This window comes from Chelon labrosus, assembly GCF_963514085.1.
Source record: "Chelon labrosus genome assembly, chromosome: 12".
Taxonomy (NCBI): Eukaryota; Metazoa; Chordata; class Actinopteri; order Mugiliformes; family Mugilidae; genus Chelon; species Chelon labrosus.
The window spans coordinates 9,932,446-9,944,009 of NC_140345.1; the positions used below are offsets into that span (position 1 = coordinate 9,932,446).

An 11,564-nucleotide genomic window follows, 5' to 3' on the forward strand; every position below is an offset into this window, starting at 1 on the left:
GATTAAATACTCTTGTGCATTTCTTGCTGACTCCTGTTATTTAAATACTGAATAGTGTAGTCATCAAGCTCAGTATCATTAATTTCTGGTCATGATTTAGCATGCAACCGTCAAATAATTAAATTGGTCAAATTAAGCAGAGGTCAGCTCATCAAGATTAAAAAGGAGAAGAGGTTAGTGGAACAGTTTACTTAAAGACAAAACAAATACAGTGTTTAATTCTGCCAATAGATAAAAAGCCTACTCCCATAAATGAACACAGGAGATAACAAGCTTGGCAGCTTGATGTGTATGAAAATGTTTTGTCTTTCAGATTAGATTCTCTAATAATGCCCCCTTCTGGTTACATGATGTATGTGCACTTTCCTGTTGAATCTTTCACACCTACATTTTGAAAGAAACATCGTTTAAAGAAATTCTGTCGCTCTGTTTCTTCTCCTACCACATGCATACAAACACATACACACGTAATGACTCACAATAGGACATTTAGTATGATACTTTTTATTTAAACTTAAAAAGAGAGTGGATCAAAAACAGGATTCAATAAATTAGAAATAAATATAATCGCTGTAATAATTAATACATACATTATAATTACTCGATTGCAAGAGTCTGACAGAAACAGGCCCTCGAAAGTTTTTTTTTCTCTAGAAAATTCTAAAATCAAAATATTGCAACCCACTCAAACCCCTTCTCCCAATAAACAAAATAATCGATAAATTAGTAAATAAATAAAAAATAGCTCAAATATTAAAACCTCCCGAAGAAAAGTGCAATCCCGCCCCTCCCCTGTGTTTCACCTAAAATCTAAGTAGAAATTTAAAATAGGTTAGTGATTTCCCATTTTACAATTTGGAATGTAATATCCTTTTATTAAGATGACAATGTTACTAGTGGTAATAATAATAATAATAATAATAATAATGATAATAATAATAATAATAATAATTATGTCGCTGTGTCCTGTTCAGTGTTTATCTAAAGTAGTATTCTTTTTGCATTTTTTCTTGTTTTTTTTAAATGCTGCTCTTTGTAAACTAAACTATTTACAGGTCATTAGGATCCTCTCCAAAGTCTCTCTAACCTACTCATTTAGTTGTCTTTTTTGTATTTTCTTTCTTTTTTTATTACGAAACATCAGTCCCTCTATATTTGTCATGTAATAGACATAGTATAGACAAGTCTATTGAAATGATATATCATCAGATTTCATCAGTTCCCTCCAACAACACCTGGTCTGAGTTGTCTCAGCTGTACTTAACACCCTGTTCCACACAGACTATGGTCAAACCAAGTTCACAACTGTATGGGTAAGATTACTGACTCGTTTGAACTGTGTATATCCGTGTGTGTGTTTGTGCACTTTTATGTACATATCCGCTTTGTACCGTTCGAGGTTCAGATTTTGGAGTGCTTGTATATTTGTGTGAGTGTGTGTATGTGTGGCTGCACTCCGCGGACGCTCACAGGTAGCAGACAGTCTGAAAGCACAATGAACCCTGGGATTCCACCTCGGCTGGACTCTGAATGGTCACCTGTGAAGGGACGGAGAGTTGGAGGGTAGAGGGAAAGATACAGTGCATGAAGAAGGACAGAGGGACAGAAAGAGAAGGAGGGAGGATCTGTTAGAGTAATAAATACACTGGAGGTCCGTGTTTCTGCATGGTCTTCACATTTTGTCAAACATGCCCTTCCAATCCAAAAAGACTCCTCTGTAGGCATGACTGGAACTACTGTCACACGTCTTGCAACAATCTGCACCTTAGGATGCTCTTGGCTTTGTCTGTTGTTTGGTGAGTTAAAACAAGAAGGCATCATTCACAGTTGTAAAATTGTGTCTTTCAATTGCAGTAAATCAATCATGGTGCTTTTACATATACACACACAGTGCCTGGATCATGCAGCTCAATACAGTGAAGATCATTTTTTTAATATGTCCTTGTGTGAGTGGCAGTGCATGTCTGGGGGTAAGAGTGCGTGGTGACAGTGTGTGTCTGGGGGTGAGATTGTGTGTCTGAGTGTAAGTGTGTGTGTGTGTGTGTGTGTTTAAGCTCCAGAATATGGCTTTTATGTTTGTGTTTTGATTAGCATGTGCTGCACTCGTGTGCCTCAGATCATGGCAAGCAAACACTTCTACCAACATGCATCACTCTCTGGCATTTGCAGTATAGAAATTCTGGGTGATAATTTTAATGAAGGGGCTGCAGGTTTTAACGCTTCAAAGATATATATTATCAGTCTCTTTATAGATATTAGAAGGCCTTCTTATTATCCACAAGGATTTGTTCTGTAAATGTTTGTCCAGAAATAGACACAGAATACTTTATTTATAATGTGTGCTGCCATTTGATGGTGCTCCCACACACTGACCTGACAGCAGCTACACATTTCCCTCTCCTTGGTAAAGGTTAGAGTTTAAGGGGAGTATTAAATTTACTTCCTCTTTGTTACATTTCTCCCAGAATTCCTATAATTGAAGGCTGTTCTCCAATAAGCAAGAGGCACTTGTTTTTCCACCATGACAACCACATACCCTTTACCTCAAAACACGAGCTAGAGGAATAGAAAGGAGGCAGGGGATGATGAGAAGTGAAGAAATAATCTGACAGAAAGGGGGGGAACAAGGAGGAGAAAATAAGGAGACTGGAGGAGGAGCAGGAAGGAGGTGGTGAAGAGGAGAGGAGAGGAGACACCACAAAGCAGTGATAAAAAAAAAAAAATGTGAAAAAAAATAAAATAGAGAAAAATAAAGGAGCAAAAAACTAAAGTGCCACATCAAACAGTGTAATAAATCACAATCCGGGATTATAAACTATCATAGTACAGCTCACCAAATGCATGCTCGCCCAAAACTACAGTGTGGTTTTGTCAGTAATATCCTTATCTTTCTCTCGCCTTGCCTGTGTTGCCATAATTTGCAAATTGTACTGTGTAACAATGTCATGGCCTCTTTTCCAACATGGCCTGCCAGCGAATGTTGCATAAAATAATAAGAATATTATTTTTTCCATCAGAAGGATTTACTGATAGTTTGCAGTAAACTGTATTGCTGCTCTACATTTCTCAACCAGTCCACTACTGAAACCTCTGAACACCTCTCTATGAACACAACAATACAACAAGGATTATGCTCTCCTGTATTACACACTAACAGTGTAACACAGACACATATGTACACATAGATGCGCACGCTCACTACTTTACCCAAACAATTTGTTCAAATAATAATGACACCAAACAGAACACTACAGAAACTGATCAAAAACAAAGCTGCAAAAAATACTGAATTTATCAAAGGACTATTAAATGATTAAGTATCAAATATCCAATCAAAATCAGTTGATTCTGAGTGCAGTCCTGCCTATTGACAGTTATTGATCAGTATGTGCACAGGTCAATACAAAATAAAGTCACAATGCACCAAACACAGTCTGTGGTCACTACAGCAACAGGACATGCAGGTCAACGCATGGCTGGTTGCTCGAGGTGACAGAACAAAAATTGCCAAGGGCAACCAACACAGGCAATCAATCGCCACAGCAACCCAAACACAGGCCAACCAATCAACTTACAACAATGCGAGAGGAAGGGGGGGTCAGGGCTTTATCGGTCACTAGGCAACCATTGCCATAGCGATGGGGTCCTCGAGAATTATGATTGGACGGAAGGATCTTGGGTGAGGTAAGTTGCCGTTTCAGGAAAAGATCAAAACAGCAGGAAAGAAAAATAAATAAAATTGTGAAAGAAAATAAAAAGGAAAACAATATTTTAGTATTTTCACTTTTCCTGAAATGATTAAGTTGTTTTGTATATGAATAACCCAATGCACATTCACTGAAATGTCATGTTAAGCTTTTCCCTTTAACCTACCATCAGTTAGCATTGTACTGTCAAATCTACATTTACCATGTCCCTGTTTTTTTTTTTTTTTTTCCTCACTAACCTACTTCCATCCATCTGCTGCCCAAACATATTACACCTCTCTTCTTTTTCAGGTCATGTCACTGATCACCTCCTCACCCCTACCTCACCTCTATTTATTTGTTCTTCCTCCTCTCAGCTGTCACTCAGTACGGGCGGTTGGCATCTTTTGGCCTTTTGAGCTGCACTTTCAGTCTTTTCATGCCGATCTGGAATCCATTCATGGCTTGGATGGCTGCCTGAGCGCTAGCTGGGTTGTCAAAACTCACAAATCCTGAAAAAGACAACAAAGAACCAACATTACCTTTTTGTCACCTTAGTATACACAGAGAAATTAACACAGTGTTTTATCCTCCGCTTGTCCTTCCCTCGCTCTGATACACCTACTCTCCCCTTTCTCTCCCTCTTTCTCCCCCCGTCTGTGTATGTGTCTCACCGAAGCATTTGCTCTGGTTGGTGGCACGGTCCACAAACACCTTAGCTGAGATGACATTGCCAAAGGGCAGGAACATTTGCAGCATCTCTGAGTCACTGAACTCCTGAGGCAGGTGGTAGATGAAGATATTACACCCCTCTGGACCTGAGGCACACATGGACACAGCCACACAAACACACACATTAGCCAGAGTGGTAAACTGGGTTGTGAAAACCTAGTGATAATCGACTTTAAATAAGATCACTGGGGAAAGTTGGAGAGAGGGGTGTGGCCCCAGTCAGATAGGAAGTCATATCACCTTCTCTCTGCTGCTGTTGCTGGGGCTGCTGGTGTTGCTGGGCAACCAGTGTTGGCTGCTGGGGGAACGGCTGCCCAACCAATCCGTAAGCAGCAGGGTACGCTGCTATTGGGAGAGACAGACAGTAACAAATTCTCATTGGGTAAAAACAACAGGTGGCAACATAGGAGCATCCAATAGAGTTACTTTGTTGAAGCTGAAACGTCTCTGCTGAAGGTGAAAACTATTAACTGTAACTACAGCGTGGAGCAAGTCTGACAAACAAGGACACTGTTGATCTGAGTCTGGTATGCACACATTACAGTATGAATCAGGTATGCAGATTGTGTAAAGTTATCAGCAGTATTACATTACTGCCGCGTGTGTCACAATGGAATGAGATAAATCATAACAAAATTAATTCGGTCAAATTGCCCTTGAAACATTTCATCCTCATTTCATCATCACTGCTTTCCTTGCACTCAAGCATACACCTTGATTTGACCTCCTGCCTGAGTTGTCTGTTGTACAGACTTTAATATTGAACTTGTATCATTGATGCATTTTTATGCATTGCATTTACTAGTACATACAGTATATGTAATAAATATTTGTCAGATCAATGCTAGAGATTCCTACTCAGATCAAAACGATAGTTGGGCAGTGCATTCATTTCTCCATATACTAACCTGTGTAGTGCTGCATGCCTGCATAGGCCTGCTGTAGGGGATCCAATGCTGCTGGACTCTGAGCTGAAGACAATCAAATAAAACCAGTAAGCATGACAACATACAAGCAATATGAGCACAAATTCTATTTGAGTTGTGTTTCCATTCCACAATTATACATGTATACTTGTTTGATTTAAAATACCTTGATATGGGTGGACGCCATTGGTGTATAGTGTTTCTGGTTGTTGTCCATTGGTAGTAGCTTGGACGCTGCTGTAACCATTCACTCCTATTGGTGGAGGGAGAGCAGGCACAGGTGTTGCTGCCATAGTTGGTGGGGTGTTTGTGCCTACAAACAAAGTTCGTCATTGAAATCTTTCACTATACCTCCTGTGTCTATATTTCTAGCCCTAAATTGTCACTGCATTATTATGCAATCATCTGGCTATTCATATGCAAAACATAAAAAATGTATAAAACTTCAAACCCTTATTAGAAGTAATTAGGAGTTTTACTGAAAATACTTTCAAGATTTGCTATAACAGTTAAATAATATATAATATAGTCTATTGCACACAATATAGCAGCTCTAGCAAAAATTCAAATGCGCTGTTGAGTATGCACGCCATGTGAGAGAGCCTACCCGAGGACGGTGTGATGGGTGTAATGGGTGTGGCAATGATTCCGTTGGCATTGAGTGCCGCCATCTGCTGCATCTGTACGGCAGCAACTGTTGCCACAGGAGACAAGTACGCTGACTGGGCAACCAGGGCCTGCTGTTGGACAAGCTGTAGACAAGGAAGGAAACAGGAAGGAATAGAAGAGGAGGAGAGAGAAAGAGAAATTGAAGGAAAGTGAGGCAGAGAGAGAGAAGACAAGGAGACAGTAAAATATATATGGGGAAAAGGGAGAGAGAGAGGAAGAGGAAGAAAAATGAGTGGAAGGGACAGGCAGAGGGAGTGATGGAGGAACAGATGAATAGAGATCTAATTACAAGGCCATTATGTCCTGAGTCAGTGGGTTAATGGTTGTGTGTTGCGGGAAAGCTAATGCCAGATGACGTATGTTCTGTTGTCTGGGTAATAACATTAGCCCCAATTAGACCACTGATAGCCTCTTCAAACTTATTACATCCTTTCATAAGCACTGCACTCCCCTTACAAACTTGGTGTGTGCTGTATATATGCGTGTGTATAGTACAGTGAGTGTGTATTCGGGCTTGCCTGTGCATTGACGGCCTGTGTGTAGGCATTGTAAGCGGGGAAGTTGAGGGTCATGGGGCTGAATATGCCAAGCTGGGAGGCCACCTGCTGCATCCTCCTCAGCCCCCGCTCCTTCTCCGTGTCTGCAAACTTCACCACCAGACTGGACGACGCTCCCTGTGAGGAGAGATGAGGACAGATGTTTGAATTGCAAGTAATGTTATGTGTTAAGAGGACTAGGGTTTTCTCTGTCCAGTTAGTTCTCTATGAGTCACATGGAAGCCAAGCTTATCCCAGCGCATAGTGGCTGCCAAGCACCAATGCAAATGTAAATTTACATGACATTATTACCTACAGAATATTTCTACTACTACTTTCTTGTGTCACTTATGCATACGCCTTTGCTAGACCATGAAGAGTTTGTGTGTGTATGCTTTGTGTGCATCTGTGTTTTACTGTCCACTTTTTGGCATTTGTAATCATATGCATGAAACAATAAAACGTACAGGCATTGTGCGGCTCCCGTGCAAGCTGTTGATGGCAGCTTGGGCTTCAGCATGTCCTTGGAATTTTACAAAAGCGCACCCTGCGACAAAAAAAAAGAGTCATTAAATTACAAAGCACTATTAAATGAACTGAGGTAGTTTGTGGTACCTTATTTGTCTCCATTTTACCTTTGCTGGTGCCATCAGGTCCTCTCAACACAGTACACTCATCTATGCTGCCAAAAGGCTCAAACAGCCTTCTGACGTCCTCATCACTCTGTTGCTTTCCCAGCATGCCCACAAATAATTTCCTGTCCTCTGAGAGGAAGAAAGAGAAGAAATTTCCCTTTATTTCAGTAGACTAAAAGGAAACAGAAAGACTTTGTGTATTGCAGCTATGATTTATGTCCACCAGGGAGCAGTATTGACTTCAGAGAATGTACAAGCCCTCAGCTGACTATTTTCCACCTCTATCTGATCCATATTAATTCCTGCTCTTCTATCTGACACACTGTCTTCATATGTGGACAGTTTTTGGTTTAAACCCACTGAAACAAGGCATTTGTGCATTGTGAGGGCCTCTCCTTGCAAATTTAAAGGATTATTATAAGGTTAGGATTTGATTTTATTGTCAGGTTAGAAAGGCTTTGGTTGAGGGTAAAGGTTTGACATTTAGTTGCGGTGATTTGTCAAGGGATAGGCAATGAATTACATCAGTGTCCTAACAAAGATGAAAAGACATTTGTATATGCATTGAAGTGTGTGTCTCACCTCCTCTGCCCTCGCTGTCAGCCGGTTTCACCTGGATTGGCCGATTCATCTGAGGGACAAACAAGCAGGAGAATTAACACAGATGGTCAACGTAAACAAGCCTCTCTATTCGCCTCGCTACAGGACAGCTTTATTTTCTTGTGAAAATCAACTGATTTCACTCACAGTCAAAATTCTCATTGCTTTTTTCAGAAATATATTTAATTTCTTTTATTTATTTATAAGGATAATGCACATTTATCAGCAATTATGTAAATCTTTGATGATTTTCAACTGCAGCCTATTGGTGACAAATGAAATGGGAAACCAGCAGAAAACTACTTCAAGAGTAAAGACATCGGTCAACAAACATGTTGTTTTCGTCAAAAGATTTTCGTTAAGTGGCTTATAATGACAAATGTGTCCATGCGTGTTACGTCAGTCATTGATAAATCAAGGTTAGCAGGTGACAGGTGTATCTGAACTCAGTCCCAGACTGCTCTCTGTCTTACCACCTCTGACTTCTCTCTCACTCACATAGACACACACAGAGGAGTGCTGGGAGGGATTGAGAAGTGACAAGATTAAGAATGCAGGCCACCTGATCTGGATTACAGAAGAACTACGGATTAGATGACGGACAAGAGTCGGATGAGATACAGAGAAGGGGGACCGCAAGGGGGGGAGAGAGCAGGGGAATAGAGATATTATAGTGAGGTGAAATGACAAGTGTGTAAAGGGAACAGACGCGGTCAGCTAAAAATAAAAGGATGGAGAATGGGAGGTAGAGCGAGAGCCACCTGGGGGACCCCGACTGATTTCGACCGACTGAAAGGGCAGGTGGAAGGCCAAAAGGAAACTGGGGAAATGGCAACACTGGAAAAAGACGTATTACATGAAGAGTGAGGTAGAGTGGGAGGATGAAAGCAGAGCTGCCCCTGAGAGGATGATTCAAAAAGAGTAGAAAGACAAAGACGGGAGGGAGGAGCAGGGCGTGATTCAGTCGTGACTTGCTCTATCTATAAAATGTCACGACTACAGAGATCCACTGCCTAGAGTCCTAATGTATGCAATCATATATTCTGAACATCATACTATCTAGAGGCACACAGGTGTGTCACGCATATACATGAGGGCACACACAGCCACAAAAAACATACAACACATACACACAGTGCTTAGTCATAGCACTGAGGCAATGAGATAGTGTTAATGCCAAGGGGACGGGGTGGGGGAGGGCTGCAGAACGATGGCGGTGAAAAGAGGAAAGACGTGCAAGGATGAGAGAAGAGAAAAGGGATGGATCCAGAGGAGTGGTGGAGGGATGAGAGGAGGATAGAGAAGAGCAGAGGCAAAGATTGAATAAAGAGATGACATTAATACACAAAAACAAAAATAAAATCATGCTAGTGGAGTGAACTCTCCAATTTTCCAATCCAACTCATTGAAATATGGCAAAACAAATCAAAGCAACAATATTTTTAAATAAACAATGAGTCAGGCTCAGATTTAAAGTTCCTCAGTCTGCCACAACAACATGTACTAATTAACATCTCAAGGGCAAAACAGTTTTTGAAAGATGGGGAGGAAAAAGTCAGAGGGAAAAACAGAGCATGAGAAAGAGGATGGGATGGACAGGGAAGGAGGAGGAGGGTGGAGAAAGAGGGTAAAAGGATGAGATGGAAGAATGGAGGAAGGTCCCAGTGGGGTGTTAAGGCAATGTAATGAAGCTGGTAATTGAGGAGAGGGCAGAGCAGAGAGAGACTGATCCATACATTTGATTAATCAGCTCTTAGCTGTCACCACAAAGCTATTGATCTAAGGCAAGGCCATCACACACACAGTCTGAGACACAAGCACACACACACATGCAGACACTTCTGTACCCACTTTCACATAAAACACAGGCAGTCACAAACACAAGGTCTGGGTCTGTAGAGGAAGGAATGATATACATTTTTAACCTCACACCTTTATCGACGCAAGCTGTCCGCTTAAACGTAAACTCTCAGGAAATACACACACTACGCCCTCACAGTCTTCTGTAACCTTGGAGTCACACTATTCATCCATCCATCCATCCATCCATCCATCCATCCATCCATCCATCATAACCCAGTCCTGGTGTTATTGCTGTCCATCCACGCTGCCATCAATCTTGCGCTACCAACTCATCGATCAGTCCCGTCTTGTCCATTGATTTCGGATTGTGTTGTAGAGCAGGCTGATTGTAGCAAGATTTGTGTCCACTAACCCTTTGTCTATACTTGTATCCATCCATCACCTCTTCCATCTTTTGCTTCATTAGGCCCATTCAAGCTCATCCTTGCTCACCATAAAACAAAATGAACAGAAATGCTAAATGTTTCCAAACTAAGGCTTTTAAATCACAACTACTTAATCTTTTATGAGTATATGTCTTTGTTTTAAGTGTTTTAACCTTTGGATATTTTAAAGAAATCATGTACTACAACTTTGACACGATGTATAGAAAAACGCGAGAGGAGGAATCAGAAGAGATGGAGAAAAGCAGGAGGTGAGAGGTGCACACGGCTGCCACAAAGACAACACAATGGCATCGGAAAATTGGCATGGCAACCAGCTCGTTGTCATGGTAATTGTATGACGGCACACTGGGTAGGTAAACAAGGATGCTGGTTGCCAAGGGTGACTGCTGTGCTCTTTGGGTAAACAAAGAATTTGTGCAGGAGGACGGTTTGGTGGTTTTATAGTATCTTCCTCGGCACATTTATATCTCCCTGTGAGTTGTCATAAAATAAACAAGGGAAAAATTAGCGCCAAGTAGAAATGTATGACAACAAGACAGAAAATTCATGAGAAAAATTAAGACATATGATATGACTAAATGCGTGCGAGAAGGTGTGGGAAATAAATCTATATTAGTATAGTAGTATAGTAGTATGTAGTATATTAGAGTAATTAAAAATTCCCTTGAACCTCAAAGAAAAATGCAAAGTATAGTCCCTGCTAGTCCACGCTGTCTTTCTCTCCTTTAATGAAACACACATGAACAGCCACGCGCGGCTTTCAAGTCAAATTATCCTCTAATTACTCACGTTCCAATTAAGGCTTAATTAACAGTAACCATCTGCAAACGTGCGCACGTACAAGGAGCTGGCTTCAAACTGGAGGGTGGTTTGATACACCCTGCTGCATACTAAGAAGCCCGCGCCGAAAGGCAGAGTTTCTGTACCTGTGAGGAAAGTGCATTCATAAATGAGGCGATGCATGACAGCGAGATATGTGATATATGATCGTGTGTGAGAGCCTGCATGGGCATTCAGTGGAGGCACGTTCGCTCATACACGCATGAACAAACCCTGCATGCAAACACTGCTCCGTTTGCATGCTATAGTTACAGTGCCTATATACGCGCGGACACACAGTACATGTCACTCACATGTGCATACAGAGTACAGTAGACTTTTCCTCTCTCCCAGAGCATCCGCCCTTTTGCGCACAGAGAAACAAACACATACTACACGCATACAGTTAATCTTACTCCCTGCAGTAAAGCAGAGAGGATTGTGCCAGGATTAGGGGATATTAAATCCTTGGATTATCCAATCAAATCGTATTCTACCCCCTCCCCCATCCACACAAAATCAGCGGAATAAACCATTGCGCCATGTTATGAGGGAATGAGGGAAGGGGGTCGTGTGACTATGTAAATGTGTGTACATGCACTATTAAACTAGAATAAATGTTGTTTTGATTATTATTTTTCATCAAATCACTGTAGGCCAATACGCCACAACAAGAATGAAATGTTCTGGCAAACAGTAATATAAAACTGAT

At 41.2% G+C, this 11,564-nt stretch overlaps 1 protein-coding gene across 3 annotated transcripts; it reads right to left on the reverse strand.

The window, feature by feature from the left end:
- Nucleotides 1–4,070: 4,070 nt before the first annotated feature.
- Nucleotides 4,071–7,815, reverse strand: celf3b (cugbp, Elav-like family member 3b; the record flags this gene model as incomplete). Of its 3 annotated transcripts, none has more annotated exons than XM_084556580.1 (10): nucleotides 4,071–4,198; nucleotides 4,361–4,504; nucleotides 4,659–4,760; nucleotides 5,327–5,389; nucleotides 5,511–5,657; nucleotides 5,952–6,096; nucleotides 6,544–6,687; nucleotides 7,017–7,096; nucleotides 7,185–7,313; nucleotides 7,767–7,815. In XM_084556580.1, the coding sequence occupies 10 exons, from the start codon at nucleotides 7,813–7,815 to the stop codon at nucleotides 4,071–4,073; spliced, it is 1,131 nt and encodes a 376-aa protein (XP_084412706.1). The 3 variants fall into 3 exon arrangements, with proteins under 3 accessions (XP_084412706.1, XP_084412705.1, XP_084412707.1); XM_084556579.1 differs by having other exon boundaries at nucleotides 4,659–4,763; XM_084556581.1 differs by lacking the exon at nucleotides 5,511–5,657 and having other exon boundaries at nucleotides 4,659–4,763.
- Nucleotides 7,816–11,564: the final 3,749 nt, after the last annotated feature.